This window comes from Natrix helvetica (genome assembly GCF_964273705.1).
Source record: "Natrix helvetica genome assembly, chromosome: 12".
In the NCBI taxonomy this organism is placed as follows: Eukaryota; Metazoa; Chordata; class Lepidosauria; order Squamata; family Natricidae; genus Natrix; species Natrix helvetica.
The window spans coordinates 20,541,341-20,557,312 of record NC_138556.1 but is presented as its reverse complement, the minus strand read 5'-3'; the positions used below and the strand labels follow the sequence as shown (position 1 = coordinate 20,557,312).

The window sequence follows — 15,972 nt, the reverse complement described above, 5'->3', positions numbered from 1 at the left end:
AAGAGGCGCTGCTGCTGGAGAGCACGGGGCATCCCAGGGCTTTCCCATTGGTGTCTTTTAATCCATGCAGCGGCCTGCAGGAAGTGATGGAACTGAAGCCGAAGGAAGTCAGATTGTTTGTTTGGGCAGATCCTGCAGGGACGAGAAAATTAAGTTGGAACTATGCACAAAACACCGGTGAACTGGATCTTCTCAAGGTAATCTTTGAAAAAACCTGTCAATCTAGCAGTCTCAGTCTTTGCATGCTCCTCCCTCCCTCCCTCCCTCCCTCCCTCCCTCCCTCCCTCCCTCCCTCCCTCCCTCCCTCCCTCCTGCTGGAAATATTATTTAATTTTTGAATCCTAAAGCCTCCTGCTCAATATATTCATTTGGGCAGCTGATTATTTTAGAGCCCAGCAACCCCTTTTCAGCAATATTTATGTTACTTTCTTCAATCCCTTTTCTTTGCTAATCAGCCAAAGACTATTTTTAAAGCTAAATTAAAGGATTCACTGAGGGATGCGGTGGCTCAGCGGCTAAGACGCTGAGCTTGTCGATCAGAAAGGTCGGCAGTTTGATGGTTCGAATCCCTAGCGCCGCATAATGGAGTGAGCTTCTGCCAACCTAGCAGTTCAAAAGCATGTAAAAAATGCAAGTAGAAAAATAGGAACCACCTTTGGTGGGAAGGGAACAGCCTTCTCTGCGCCTTCGGCATTGAGTCATGCCGGCCACATGACCACAGAGACGTCTTTGGACAGCGCTGGCCCTTCGGCTTTGAAACGGAGATGAGCACCGCCCCCTGGAGTCGGGAGTGACTAGCACATGTGTGCGAGGGGAACCTTTACCTTTTAAAGGATTCACTACTTTAACAAAAGGGTTTCCATTTTGCTGCTTACCGTCCTCCTCCTTGCCAATTCAGGACGAGTGTGGGCAGTTTCCGTACAACGCCAACACCCCCATCCACTGGGTCTCTTTCCTGGATGGGCGGCAGAGGGTCCTGCTGTTCACGGAGGACGTGGCTTTGGTGTCCAAAGCAAGGCAGGCCGAGGAGATGGAGCAGCCTGACCAGGAAATAAGCATCGCTCTTCAGGGCCTCGGCCTTTCACTGGTCAACAACACCAGGAAGCAGGAGATCTCTTACCTGGGCATCACCAGGTAACGTTGGTTGGCGGGGGGTGGGGGGTGGGGGGTGGGGTTTGCAGGTAACGCTTTTGGTGCAAAGCTTTAGTTGGTCGTATTTCCCTAATCAAATGCCCGTTTTGGATTCTTTTAATATAAAAAAGAAAAAGCTGCTGAAGACGGATTTGGGAGGTTTTTCTTTGGCATTCGGTCTCAGTCACATTGCAAAGAAGCAGCAGCATCATCAGTTTAGAAATTAAATAATTAAGAGATATTTCCTTTCACGAAGTGTATTTGCCTCTAAGGATTTTGCATCTGATTCTCCCTTTCCCCTTTGCAGTTCAGGCATCGTCTGGGAACTGAAACCAAAGCAAAGGTGGAAGCCCTTCAACCAGAAGCACATCAACCTCTTGGAACAGGTTTATCAAAGGCATATCTCTGCGCAGAGCAAGGAGCCTTCCGGCTGGATTAAAATCAACAACAATTTTGAGGTAGGCTGAAGCCACAGGTGGAGGCCACGTCCTCCACGTGGCAGAAGTACAGCTGAGGCAGAGGTGCTTGGCAAAATCTCTTCTTTGTGACTCTCCACTCCCTTCCAGAAGTGAGAAACACCTCCAGCCCGTTCTAGAGTTGTGGGATCCTAGGTGCTCCCTGAGCTTGGTGGTCTCCTTGCAGACATTTCATTATCGGACTAGGTAACACCATCAGTGCTAGGCTAATGCTAGTTTTTGAGTCCAGGGCAGGGCATTTGAGCGTTGAGAAACACTGTTTCAGATTCTGGACGGCCAAGAGCATATTTCAGCATTTAAGGTTTGTTGAATAGCTTCGAATCAAGATGATTGACATTTGAGCTCCTGAACAATGCCTGACTTTGGGCCTTGAAGCCAAGCAAAATAGTCCACGGCTGGGTTAGTCAAGGTGTAGTTTTCAGAGGGGCAAGGGGAAATCTGGTGTCTTTGTCACTGTTGTTGTGTTTGTCACAACGAGAAGTGACAGACACAATAACAGGGAGACAGTTTGAGAGGAAGAAGATTTTCACTGTTTCATTTCAGGAGTTGCATTTTGGGCTGAAATATCCCTGTATCCTGGGTCGTGAAGCGAGGGGCAATGCATAATAGCAGTTCTGTAGCTCTGCTTTCTATTTCCAGATAAACTTTGATAAGGTGCCAATGGAAATGCGCCTTCCATTCAAATGCATAATCAAGCGAGACTTCCTGTCGGCCATCCAAATTGAATTCAAGCAGTCCGCGCATCAAAAGAGCTTACGGGCTCAGTTATACTGGCTGCAGGTAGGTGCCTTTGCTCTTGGAGAAGGCTAATCTCTCCCCCCCCCCCCCAGGGATTAAGAGGCTGGGTTTCCGAAAGATGATCGCCCCCAGGCCCTTATCGCTGTGCTTATCCAGGGTTGGCTCCTAGAAATCCACTTGGTGGAGTTCCTGAAAGAGAAAGGACAATCAAAAATGTTACAGCTGCGTTTTGTAAGAAACATTAACATCACAATTTCCTCCTCAGCAAATCCTCTTAGGTTTTCCTCTTAATCTGGTGTCACAACTCTACCGTCTTTCCAATCCGTTGGCATTTTAGCTAAATAGAGGCTGGCACATCCCGCCTGCAAAGTTCCTCGTTTAGAAATAACAGCTAGACTGGCAGGCTGGTTGATGCCCTCCCTACATCCCTGTTCTCCTCCCTTGAAGGTGGACAACCAACTCCCCGGTTCCATGTTCCCCGTGGTGTTTCACCCTGTGGCTCCTCCCAAATCCATCGCACTCGATTCAGGTGAGATGAATTTCAAGCACCAATTGACCCACAACCCCTTGGGGTATCCAACCTGGATAACCTTTAAGACCAGCCGGCTGGGGAATTCTGGGAGTTGAAGTCCAAAGGATTTAAAGTTGCCAAGGTTGGACATTCCTGAATTAAGCAAAACAGGCAAAACAAGCATTCAATTCATCTCTCTCTCTCTCTCTTTCTTTGACTTAGAACCGAAACCTTTCATTGACGTCAGCATCATCATTCGATTCAATGAATACAGCAAAGTGTTGCAGTTCAAGTAAGTCAATTATATTCAGCCGTGTCTGAAACAGGCATTGTATCTGTCTGGCTCCCAATGAAACAACGGCCGTGTTCTTCCCATTCAGAGAAAAGGTAAAAGAGTCCAGGGATTCTGTAGGTGTAGCTTTTGGCGTAACGTTTCAAGATGACTTCCTCCACAGTTCCCTCTAGAAGATGTGGGGTCTGACGGCAGGTCCTGGCAGATAAAATCCGGGGGCCCTTCCCGCTCCCCCCATTCCAGAGTTGCTCTGCTGCAGGTTTCCTGGGTCAGTTCTGATTTCCTTCTGCCAGGTATTTCATGGTTCTGGTCCAGGAAATGGCCTTGAAGGTGGATCAGGGATTCCTAGCAGCTGTGATTGACCTCTTCACTCCAGCCACAGACCCAGAAGCCGAGAAGCAGAAGGTAGTTGTTGTCTCTACTTGGGAGGGATGTATTAAAAACTGGAGGAATTAAAAAGAAAAAGGGAACCCTCCCCCCTTTGAAAAAAGCACAAGCAAGGGTTACTGAAAGGCTTGAAGATAATATTAACCGAAGAAGCTTCAGTAAACAGATGTGAAAATGTGTAATGTTTGTGCTTGAACCCAATTGAGGATACCTGTTCAGACTTATTTCTGTTTTAACAGGCCGGGTTGATACAGAAAGATATCGATGCTCTTAACACGGAGTTGATGGAATCCTCCTTGACGGACGTGTCCACTCTTAGTTTCTTTGAGCACTTCCACATTTCTCCACTGAAGGTATCTTACCATAGAACAGCAGTTCCTCCCCCAAAGGTCACCCCTGGCGCAAGGCAGCCCCAGGGCACCTGAAAGGGGCGAAGCATTTGCCCCAATGCCTCTCGGCTATTGATGTCAGAGCGTTGAGGTTTGCACTTCGGCCCAAGTGCCAAGGCTTCAGCGCCAAGAGCACTTATTCCCTCTAGTGAGCACCGCCTGAGACCCCCCCCTCCTCTGAGGAGAACCACAGAGCCCCTTCCTCATTTTCCTGTTTTACATCCTTACGTGAGCCCAGCAGGGAGAAAATGGCTTTGTGGCATTCTGCCTCTGCTTCCATATATGGTAAAGTTTAATTTCTTTCTCCATTAGCTAGCTAACTAGATGGAAGAAAACATCTCTTGGGTTAATTTGGAATAATTTGTGGAACCGGCCTTAAATTCTGTTTTTTTTTTTTTTTTTACACTTTTGAGCCTAAAGGCTTCTTTTAGAGGACCAAAAATTCCATAATTTGCTTTTCATTATCACGGCCCTAATAGAAGGCATTATTTCTAGTTCTATTTCTCCCTGTCCCCCAATATTTTAAAAATGCCTTTTTTATCAGACGGCTTTGCATTTAAATTTCTTAAGTTCTGTGCAGAAATGCTAAATTGAAAATTCAGCAGAACGTTCCTTGCGGAATTCTTTGATCCCCTCCTCAATTTAATAAAATGCAAACAGGATCCAGAGCCAGCTTTGAAATAAGGTTGATATTTAACTTTTCGAAAGGAGACTGTACGAATGAATGAATATGACTATGAGACACTTGCCAGAATTTAAAAAGCTGTCAAAAATGAGTTAACTGAAAACTCAATAATTGTTTTTTTTCAAGGAGGTATTTAAATGAATCCTAAATTCAGCAAAGCTTAATAACTAACCGTGGCTCTCTTGGGATTGTCATTCAGTTGCTAAGTCATATCCAGTTCTTTGTGGCCCATGGACCACAGCATGCCAGCCCCTCCCCCCCTCCACTGTCTCCCGGAGTTTCCCCAAACTCATGCTTATTGGGTCGATGACCCTACCTGGCCCTCTCCTCCTCCTCTGCCGTCCCTTCTCTCCTTCCGCCTTTCCCAGCACCAGGGCCTTCTCCAAGGAGCCCTCTCTTCTCATTAAGGGGGCAAAGCATTTCAGCTTCAACGGCTCTCTCAGGCTCTGCTTTCTCTCTTGCCAGCTCCACTTAAGCCTTTCCTTGGGCTCTGGCACCGACGCGTCCGAGTCCGGCCAGGGAGACATGATCGCCATCCATTCTGTCAATCTGCTCCTGAAGAGCATCGGAGCCACTCTGACCGATGTGGATGACCTCATCTTCAAGTAAGGGGCTTTGGGGTTCGTCTCCGGAGGTTCCTGGCAGTAGAAGCAGCCCAGGGACTTCCAGGGGACTTGGACCGTGACGCGCATCCAGTGGGACAATGGGTCAGGGACTCCGCAGGCATGGATTCCTGCCTTTCCTGGGCTTTGTGCTGCTCCTGTCAGTCCAGATTTGGAGCAGCAAAAAGACCCACTTGATAAATATGGATTGAAAAATCCACATGCCGCAACATCACAATTACACTGCCTTCCAAGGCAAAAGATACAAACTCCATTGAAATCAAGTCCCAAACCGCAAGAGGGATCGGATTTCATAATGTATCTATCCACAAAGGTAATAGCTTTTCTAAAAGGCAGCCACGAAGATCTCAGGCAGGAGTTTAGGTCCCTGCAGAGGAAGGAAGGCCTGGGAAGGACAGACAGGGCTGTCCCAGAGAGGCAGAGACGCCTGAGCCAGGGGCCCCTTGTCAATCACGCCTTAGAGGAGGACGTTCTGCATCGCTTCCCATTTCCTTGCCATCACGTGTGCCAACCTGGGTTTTGTTAGCAGGGAAAGGACCATCACCCACACAAAGGTCACACTTGCTCTTAAGTGGTGAGGAAGGCCAAGCCTGAACATTGATTTCGACCACCCATCTGCTTTGCTGGGTGGCTTGTCAGCTCTGCTGGGTTTCAATAGAAGGGGACGCAGGTCGCTTGCTCCACAAGGGTGTCCTGCAGAGTAGATCCTGTAAGATCCTTTAAATGCAGAGGACGATGGGTTTCCAAGCAATGGGCCACCGTTCTTCTTCACGAGGCTGTTTATCTGCTGCTTTCAGGCTTGCTTTCTTCGAAATCAGATATCAGTTTTACAAAAGAAATGAATTGCTGTGGAGAGTCATCGGCCATTACAGAGGGCAAGTAAGTAGTCCCGGTCCTTTGCCCCCCCCCCTCTTGCATAAGCCCCCTCAGCAAGTGCAGCCTGGAGCCATTGCGGTTTCTCTCCTGGTTAAGTGCTCCTCCTCTTGACCTAGGAATCCCTTCTCCTTTTGCTCCCCTCCTCTCCTGCTTCCAGGACAGGTCATTTCAAAGACTCATTTTTTGTATTATTTTTTGCTTGTCTCTTTAAAGTTCCTGAAGCAGATGTACATCCTTGTGTTGGGGCTGGATGTCCTGGGCAACCCCTTCGGCTTAATCAGAGGCCTTTCGGAAGGGGTGGAGGCCCTGTTCTACGAGCCCTTCCAGGTAGGGCCTTAGAGCATTGTGGAGCGATGATTAAAAGCAGGAAACCTTGGAACAAGGTCCCACCGTCCCACCCGACCAAATCCTCCTGCCCAAGTGCATTTTTAAGAAAGGCCTATTTTGGATGGAAGCCCTGAAGACTAATAAACCCCGGGGGTGGGGGGGAGGGGGATATCTGTGAAATCTCGGCTCTCGTTCATGACTCCCTTCAGGGCTGCTGCCAGTGTGCGATAAGACTCAGGATATGGAGGCTCCTTCCCGCCCCCTGGCTTTTCCATGGGTGCTCCAGCAAGGGGCATGTGCTAGTGGCCATGTAGTTTTAAGTAACTCATTTCAAGGGTTCAGCTGCCGCCCGAGCCCCCCACAGCCACGACTGGCCAGGGTGCTGGATGCCCACTGAACGCTTAGCTTTGCTCTCAAAGTCTGCTTGGGGTCTGCTTCTCCGTAGGGAGCTGTCCAGGGGCCCGAAGAGTTTGCCGAGGGGTTTGTGATTGGTGTGAGGAGTCTTCTTGGCCACACTGTCGGTAGGTGGGGCACCTTGGGTGGGTGGAGGAGCTTCCTTGAGATGCTCTCCATCGGCGTCCCTGAACTCCCCTTGGCTCGCAGGGGGTGCAGCAGGCGTGGTGTCCCGCATCACCGGCTCGGTCGGAAAAGGCCTGGCTGCCATCACCATGGATAAGGAGTTCCAGCAGAAGAGACGAGAGGAGATGGGCCGCCAGCCAAAGGACTTTGGGGACAGCCTGGCCAAAGGTGGAAAGGGCTTTCTGAGGGTAGGCTGTTTTTTTAGATACTGCTTGGAATTCTGGGTTTTTACCCCCTACTGCAGGGGTGTCCAAACTTGGGAACTTTAAGACTTGTGGACGTCAACTCCCAGAATTCCCCAGCCACCCCTGGACACCCCTGGACACCTACTGCATTAGATGGACTCCACCTCCAGTCCGTGCTATGTTTGTGGTGTTTGGGGTCTGTTTCATTTTCTCCTGCTAGTGAACAAAAACCAAAAACCAGACAGCCTACCAAAACAACAGAAACAGAACTATTAATTACGTGCAGTAACGTTGTGTTTTGATATCGTTTTCAAGTGTTAGGTGTTTCCTAGACATTTTGGGGACAAGATGTACCCTCCCTCTCTGTGTCCCTTGTGCGTGCGTGGGTGAGGGCGGCGGGAGAGCCCGCTTGAAGGTGGGGAATGAGTTTCCCCAGAGAGCAAGCTGGGGATCCCTGGGTACAGTCACCTTCAGGGCCCCCTTTTCAGGAGCAATAGGAGGGATGAAAGGGTGCAGTGATGTAGAATGCAATCAGGATTTTTGACCCTACAGCATTTTGCAATTTTTTCTATGGACCAGAGTTTTCCAAACAGGTCAGAAACATGAAGCTGGGTTGGAATTCCTAGGCCTTGTTTGCCTTCTTCTGTCCAGCAAGCCAGTGGCCCAGAAAACCTCCTGCCACCAGAACCTGGCAAAAGTTACAGCCGGTTCTTGGATAATCTCCTGCCACGCAGAGCTTTTGAAGCATCCACTCTCTGGGGTTTAGGCCGATTCCAGCCAGATCAGCTGGATTCATGCTGAGGAATTCCTAGAATTGACATGCAACCTTCTCATAGCTAATAGGACACCCTATTTTTCCCAAATTACTTTGGGAAGTAATGAAAAGTGGAATACAGTCCTGTTTTTCACAGACCGGGTCCTGTGTCTTAGCTGTCTTTATTATCAGAATTTCTGGTTCTGATGAATTGTCTTCAGATGAAAGTTTGAGTAGGCCGAACCCCTTTTAGCCGTGAACTCAAAAGTTTCCCCAAAGTGGAGGGTTGGGGCGAAATGAATGGGAAACTTTGCCATTCCAACTTGCAGCTCCATCTTTTCCCCCCTGCTTTCTTTAAGGGAGTTGTTGGCGGAGTAACTGGGATGGTCACAAAACCTGTAGAAGGTAAGTGAACTGGAGTTAATTCTCACAGAATTCAGTCAAGACGCATATAAATACGACAGCAATTTTAGTAACTGCTTGGCTGCATGTTCCGTTTAAATGTCCCTGATTCGAATCACCTGAAGGATGAAGTCAGGACACGGAGTGAAGCCTGAAGCCAGAGCTCAGAACGCTAAAGAGTGAAATGTTAAGGAGAAAACCAGCGCTTAAATTAAAAATTGAATGAAATTAAAATGCTTTGAATTTAGTGGCACTGTTGGCAGTCAGGAAATGCCACCCTGTTTTTCTCCCCCTTGATCCTGAAAGGTGCCAAGAAGGAGGGAGCAGCTGGCTTCTTCAAGGGCATCGGGAAGGGACTGGTGGGAGTGGTCGCCCGCCCAACCGGGGGCATCATTGACATGGCCAGCAGTACCTTCCAAGGGATCCAGAGGTGAGCCCAGCGGCTGTCTGGGGGGTGGGGGTCGCTTCCCAGGCCTCCTTCCCCAGAAGGAGACCAAGGCAGCCTCCCTTAGAAACCGGCACGTGAGAACTTGACCCGGGTGAGAAGGGGAAGATGGGCACACACGAGCCCCACGCAGCAGGGTGCCTTCGGCTGCTCCCTGAAACAGTTTCTGGAGCGGAGTCCCCTCTGGAATGGGCCGTAGAAGAATCCCAGGGAACGGATCTTTCCAGAAGGCCCCCTCACTAGAAAGGATTTGCCTCTCCTCACAGGGCAGCCGAGTCAACCGAAGAAGTCTCCAGCCTGCGCCCCCCTCGCCTCATTCGCGAAGACGGCATCATTCGGCCCTACGACCGAGGGGAGGCCGAGGGTTGTGACTTGTTTGAGGTACAGCCTTTGCACCTAGCTGCTGCCTAGAGGTGCCTCTGTGTGTGTGTGTCTGTGTCTGTGTGTGTGTGTGTGTGTGTGTGCATGAAGGGTAAGTGCAAGCGGTTTCTGTTGCTTTTGTGGAGGTTTGACTGTGGGGAGCCCTTGATGAAATTGTCCCCCCCCCTTGTTGTGTGATCTTTGACCTGCATCCCACACCCCTTTCTAATCTTCTTCTTCTTCTTCTCTCCCTTTCTCCTTCCATGCATGCCCAATCCTGGCTGGACCAACGGAATCACCCGTTACGTTTCTTCTTTCCTGATTAACTTAGCCATCTTTATCTGCCTTGGTTTGATTTAAACGTAAAAGACTTAATTCCAGAAACCTTCACTGGTTGGGCCTTGTTATCCCTGAGCCTTTGCATATTGTTCATACCAACTTTGGATAGTCTTCATTTTGAATGTCGGGGCAACTATTTCTTCATGCCAAGAGTAGTGAGCTGCTAAGAAAGGGGGCTCTGGGTAGGAAGAGCGGGGCAGGAGAGGGGGCCAGGAGAGAAAGGCCTCCCCTTGTGGGGAGGAGACCCTTCTTCCTAAATGGTTTCTACCGGAGACCAAAGACATTTTTGTGAGAGTTATTTTGGAGCTTCATTTTGTGATATGCAAAGAGGAGGGTCGTTGCCTGAGGGCCTGAGCATAAGCGTCTCCTTCTGCACAGCCTTCCCCAGGCAGGTGGTGAAATGGGCACTGCGCTTGGTACACTTGTGCGCAATGTTGCAAACATAAGTGCAAAAAAGTCAGCACAGACACCGTGATGTCCTGACCCACGTTTTTAGCCTCAGCATGGATAAAAGCAGGCAGCTGTTTTGCCCTGGTTGGATATTTTGGGGGTCTTCCTGGGGACCCTAAGTCAGAAACCCCTGTGATTTGTAGTTTGACAATCCATCTTCCATCAAAATCTGACTGGAAGATATTTTCTGCTGGAATGTCTGGTAGGGAATCTGACCTTTTCCAACTATTTGTAGTTTAGACAGGGGGAACCTGAAGAGTCCTGTCCAGGTGAGGCAGTTGATTCTCTTCCAACAGTAACACCTGTGCCTTGATGCTGAAAAGGAAGGGTGTGCTCAGAAGCATGTATTTATTTTAACGTTTTTACAAGCGTATCTGTTTCCTTTCAATGCACAGTTTTGCTACATGGATTTAAAGATGACAAATTAATTTGGGAGACAGTGTATCCTTATTGCAGATGTTTTGGGGGATAACGAAACAATGGGAACGCATCTCCCCCGGGAAATATGTGCTAAATCTGATGACTATTGAGAGCGAGGGTTACACGCAGCGCAGCAGAGGGAGAGCAATGGTCCCCTGCCCCCCTCTTCTCTTTCCCTCTCAATGCTTTTCTCCCCCAAATAAAGCGAGTTCTTGGTAATATTTCCCACTTCCTGTTAGAGTTCAGTTTGTGATGTTGCAGAAATGTGTACATAATAATGCTATTAACTGGTGAATTAAAATTTTGCTTTTCGTACCTAAACTTGTGAGAACCTTTTTTTTGGAAGGTGGGTGACAGTTGTGTCCTCTGCCACTTTCCCTGCGAATTGGGCTCCTGTTTCAAGAAGGGGCCAATGCTCTCCAGTTGCCTTTGGGCTAGAGAGAGCTTCAGCTGCTGTTTTCCTCAGCCAAGACACCCAGCTGCAGAGGGAAGGGGAGGGGGCAATTGGGCTTCACCCCCTGTTTCCTCCGAGGGCCACCTTTGAACTTCATGGGAGACTTTTGTTCTTCTCTCGTCAGCCCATGCGGCTGCTCCCTTCACCTTGCCGTGCCCTGCTCTCTGTTGGCTCAGGACAGGAGCCTCCAGGGAGTCTCCCTTGAGGCTCCACTTCACTCTGCCTTTGCTGCATCTTAGATGGGGCTCCATGAGCAGCACCTTTGGGGGAGGGAGGCCAGTCCAGGACAAGCCAGCCGTGCCTCATGTAAGAGTTTAAATATTGCAGCTCTGATCTCATCCAAAGCATTTTTACTTCCTCTCCAGAACTCCCACATCAAGAAGCTGGAGGCCGAGAGTTTCCAGCACTATTGTCCAGTCACAGGAAGAGGAAAGGCCTACCTTGTGGTCACCAGCAGGTAAGGGCCAGGCCAGCAAACCGGAAGGAGTTTCTCCCTGCTCCTCCTGGAATTTAACCATCGAGGGAGCCTCATACTTAAAGATGCTCTGCCCCAACGTATTCTCTCGTCATCACCTTATTGAAGGAGATGGCAGACGCGTTGGCTCTGCAAAGAGTTGGCTGAGTAGACCCCAACAGAAGCTTTTGTTGACAGTAGTGGAAGGATGCCTGGAAATCATTGCAAAGCGGGATTGTGCTTAGCCATGAAGATGAGCCTCTCCACAAGTAGAATCGGGGCTTTCCTGGGGGGGGGGGAGAGGGGGGAGGGTATTTCTACATTTATTCATTAGTGGAACAGAGATGGTTTCATTCAGGTTCAAAGGCCTTAGCCTCAGACCCATTGTGGATGGTTCCTTCTGAAAGGGAAGTCCTAAAACACCTTTCGGTCACTCTAGGAGAGTCATCTTAATGAAAGAAGTGGAGATCCTAGGTCACATGACCACAGACTGGGATTACTTATATGAAGATTTTACACGTCCCCCTTGGGCAGAGGAGAACCTGCTGCAAATCTTCGTTAAGGTAAGAGATCTTCTGATCTCCACTAAGAAGTTTGACCAATGCATAACAGCTGTTATTAATCAGCAAACTAGCTTGCTAGAGCAATGCAAAGCCCAGAACCAAAACCTCCTCTGCTCTATTTCAAGGATATATTTTAAATTAGCCTTGCGGTTATTGGTTTTGTTAGTTAGATAAATGCTGCCTCTCCTTTTGTGAGATAAGTAATAATTTTACTCTTGGAAATAATAAGGCTCAATCTGACTTTGTTCTGAAAGAGAGACCAAAGTGTTCTCTCATCTTCATCAATAGAAGACATGGCTGGAAAAATACGGTCCTTTGCGCCCTAATCAAGGTCTTCTGGGCAAAAATAACAGAGGGGTGAACTTCGAGTGCGAAGGTTTTTCCAAGGTGAAATCAGGCAAACGCAGAGATTCCTTCTGGCTTGTTTTCTGATACGTAGATGAATATTTTAAGTGTTTTGTGCCGTTTCTAACAGGACAAAGGGATACTGCCCTTCCCCAAAAAGGAGAGTTCGGGACAAGAATTAATAAGGAAAATTCGACTGCCGGACGCGGCGGCCGCAAAGGTAAGGCCACCCTGAAGGATTCAGCCGGGGCCTACGCTGGACGCTGACTGTCCTGGGTCTTTGCCTGTGAACGGTTATTGCACAACTTCCCGGGTGACCCAATTTGTACCTTGCGGTCTTGCCTCAGGTGAGGACATTAAGGCCCCGTTCGGTCTGCAGCCTTTCGAGGGCAGTTTCCAGGGGAATCAGTTGTTCCACCTTCCAGACTGAAGAATTAGTTTTGGCTGAATTAGAATAGGAGGAGAAAAACGTCCTTTTTGGTGCCTGAGGGATGAGCCTTCCCTCCCTGGGTCAGTGTCCTGGTCACTTTCTTAGCCCCGAGGGCATGGTTTGGCACAAAACCGGACATAAATGCCAGCTTTCAGCAAAACTGACAGAAACCATGGCCACGTGACTGAGTCACTGCAAATGGCCGTAAGTGTGGCCCAGTTGCCAAGCGCCTGACGCGCGGGTCATGTGACCCTGGAGGTGGTGGTGGGGAGGCGAGCCCCGGAACTGTGAGTTGGAATTGCAGATACTCCCCAGGTGGGTCCGTTGGCGCTTTGGACAGTCGCTAAGATCTACGTGTAACACTTCATTGTGCCCCCTTTTGGTCAAAGGTGGCAGTGGCAGTGCAGAGGTGGGTTTTCCCCTCTTTTTTTCTTCTAATCGCTGCGTTCTTCCGCTTTGCAGAGAACATGTCAAGCCATTGATGCGGCCGAAGCCAGCAGGCACCAGCAGACCCTGGTGAAGCAGGCCTCTCTGAAAAGGAGCACATCCAGGACGTGACTGGGGCATGGAGGGTCTTCGCAGGCTCTGCCCCTCCCTTTAGGAAATGTCTTTGGGGGACAATCCGTGCCTGGCCTCAGCTTTATTCTCTCTAGATTTCAGTCGGTTGTGGGCGTGCTTTTAGGAAACCTGGACAATCGAGACCCCAGAGAAAGAAATCCCCAGTTTCCTTCTGCTTTCAGTCCCCTTTTAATAAATGAATCAAAATTCCTTTCTACTGCCTCTGACAGAAAATAGATTTTTCCGTGACCCTCCTATCCGGTCTAGCCAGAGGGAGGTTTCTGTCATGCAGAAGACCAGCTTTTCCTTACTGTCCAGGGACTAGTGGGTGATAGCCATGCAGTGGTAATCAGGGACAGACCTCCTTTCTTCATGCCGGTCAGTAAAGAATGCCTAATTATGTTCATCGCTCTTATTTAGATTTATGTGATACAGAAATGAACGTTTGGCTTGGAAGATAAATTCTCTTGTGAAATGGTCTGCGCATTTCCACCAGATTCTCTGGTGACAATATGTACACCAGAATAAATACCTAGGCTTAAGAGAACGAGCCGACCTGGGGTCCTGGCACATTCCATTTCACACTACCAAACGCAACGGCTGAAGGCCCACCGCCCTCAGCCCCCTTATCTCTCCTCCAGTGGAGTTTAAGTTGGGGTTCAGCAGCACTCAGGCACTCGCCCCAGGTGGCTCAGCCCCTCTGACTCCATCTGGACTGTTCCTGCCAAAGTCCTCTTTGGAGGCAACCCAGTAAATCAGGTGGGCTGCCATGCAGGCATTTCTGCTCCACCCTCAGTATTTCCTAGGCCCAATGATTTGTGTTTGGGGTTGGGGGGAAATGTTCTCTTTTTGCACACTTGTTTTAGGTGGCACCTTCATACTCACAACATGCTAGTATTAGCATCAACATGGCCTTAACTGGTTAATGATATGATTAGCTCCGTTTATAATCTCAGCACATCCTATTTACACCCCAGAATAATCCTTCAGTGCCAAAGAGTTTGCAACGAACAAGATACCTATTTATATGTCAGCAGTTACAGTCCGATTACGCCAGAGTCACTGCCCCAAGCAAAAACACAAACTGTTATTTACAAAATAGCAGGACCAATGCCTAAATAATCTTAGGCTCTAGTGTAGGACTTTAAATGAGGCAGAAACTATTATGGCCAGATCAGAGTTAAGCAGATAGACATCTTCAAGCTTACCTAGTTCACTCAGGGACTTTGGCTGTCGGTCACATAAAATGTACTATTTTCTGTGTTTACTTTTGTTACGTATACTGCCAAATAAAAATATTTTATATGCAACTCTTTCTGTGATGCCATCGAAGAATGCTAATGGTGCTTGCACAATTCACTCCTTCTGCAAAGGGACGTGTGGTTGAGAGTCACCAGTCAAACCCTCGGAAATCGGGCTTTATTGCTTTCCACAAGAGGGTAGCATTTCCTCATTTTTACAGCGGATACTTCAACCTTTCTTCTGTGTGCTAAGAACAAGTTGCATAAAGCCACAAGGCCTGTGTGTAGTAGTTACAAAACTTCACTTCTTGTGACTGCACACGGATGTACCTGGAACATGGAATGGGATGGCCTGGAAAAAACTAGAAAAATTGGGGGGAAAACAGTTTTTTTCCAAATGGCTTTGGGGAAAAAAGGAAAAAACTCTGTTTCCCCCCCCCCCCATTTTCTGGGGTCCCCACCCCCGAGGCCTTCCCATGTGTGCTTTCTCCAGAAGAGTGTTTGATGGCTTTAAAAATCTTAGCACCAATATGTCAGAATTGTTTGGTTTTATTGCCAGACTTTTGTGGACAAGTTTAAAGGCTGAAAAATAATGCATGGTGCATTACTGAATCAAACTTAGAAGCTGTACAAACATTTTACGGGAGGAAGGAAGGAAAGAATGGAACATCATTGGGGCAATGGAGATGGATTTTGCTTTTATAAGACAGATCTTTAACTCCCCTGATGAAACGGATCAGTGATAAGATGATAGAATTTGTAAAGCTGGCAAGCAAATGAAAAGTAAATGAATCCCGGCATCTATTTTGACTTGTAACTAACTTTAGAAAGAATTCATGCTCTTAGCCATGCTAGCTGGCTCAATGGCACCGTCTGAATGCCGGCTGTTTTCCACTGTTGAAAGACAAGCCCACCTATGTGAGTTCTCAGGGGCTCCTGCCGAGAGACTGAGGTGGATAAAGTTCAAGGCCCTGGATGCTGTTTGAGGACTAAGTTCCTTGGAACCACAGGTCCACAGCCCTCCTCGCCCCCAAGGCTGTGGAAACCGGGTGACCCCATTTGAGACACCTGAGCAATTGCACACTTGGTGCCCTGGACAAGAAGGCCCAGCACGGTTTGCAGACGGCAACGGGATGCTTGGTGTGACTGCACTCCTCTCTGAGCCCCTCTCCCTTCGTAGAAGCTGCTCTTGGAGGCCTCTCCACATCTCAAGTGCTCATAAATATTCAGAGGAAGTGGCGTGAGACCACGGGGTCCGGAAAAGTGAGTCTGAACGCTGGCGCAGCAGCCGGGGGACCCTCCGTGCATTTTCATCAGGTGCGGAAATAGATGTTTTACTTCATATGAAATGCAAAGTACCAGAGAACCACTTAGGCAGGTCTTTGGGATGTTTGCCTGGCCATGCAGCCTGAGCGTGCTGCCAGGGAGAAGGGGCCAAAGGAAGCCGAGGACGATCTCCTCTGTTAGCCTGTGGAGAGAGAGACAACCTTGGATTGGCTAGAGCCCCTGCGGGCTTCTTCAGCAATCAGTCTATTAGTCTCTGAACTGCCCCAAGATG

The 15,972-nt window shown here is 48.7% G+C and overlaps 1 protein-coding gene across 1 annotated transcript in view; it reads left to right on the top strand.

The window, feature by feature from the left end:
• VPS13C (vacuolar protein sorting 13 homolog C) overlaps positions 1 to 14,483 on the top strand; it is a 52,761-nt gene extending 38,278 nt beyond the window's left edge. The window contains exons 64-83 of the mRNA XM_081965251.1: positions 71 to 197; positions 899 to 1,134; positions 1,439 to 1,589; positions 2,247 to 2,387; positions 2,793 to 2,874; positions 3,079 to 3,148; positions 3,442 to 3,553; positions 3,775 to 3,888; positions 5,075 to 5,214; positions 6,030 to 6,111; positions 6,322 to 6,435; positions 6,881 to 6,956; positions 7,039 to 7,202; positions 8,313 to 8,358; positions 8,662 to 8,785; positions 9,067 to 9,181; positions 11,189 to 11,280; positions 11,717 to 11,840; positions 12,316 to 12,405; positions 13,078 to 14,483. Of these exons, the coding sequence (XP_081821377.1) occupies positions 71 to 197; positions 899 to 1,134; positions 1,439 to 1,589; positions 2,247 to 2,387; positions 2,793 to 2,874; positions 3,079 to 3,148; positions 3,442 to 3,553; positions 3,775 to 3,888; positions 5,075 to 5,214; positions 6,030 to 6,111; positions 6,322 to 6,435; positions 6,881 to 6,956; positions 7,039 to 7,202; positions 8,313 to 8,358; positions 8,662 to 8,785; positions 9,067 to 9,181; positions 11,189 to 11,280; positions 11,717 to 11,840; positions 12,316 to 12,405; positions 13,078 to 13,173 (2,296 nt within the window). The 3' untranslated portion in view covers positions 13,174 to 14,483. The remainder of the gene's footprint in view (positions 1 to 70; positions 198 to 898; positions 1,135 to 1,438; positions 1,590 to 2,246; positions 2,388 to 2,792; positions 2,875 to 3,078; positions 3,149 to 3,441; positions 3,554 to 3,774; positions 3,889 to 5,074; positions 5,215 to 6,029; positions 6,112 to 6,321; positions 6,436 to 6,880; positions 6,957 to 7,038; positions 7,203 to 8,312; positions 8,359 to 8,661; positions 8,786 to 9,066; positions 9,182 to 11,188; positions 11,281 to 11,716; positions 11,841 to 12,315; positions 12,406 to 13,077) is intronic.
• The last annotated feature ends 1,489 nt before the right edge of the window (positions 14,484 to 15,972 follow it).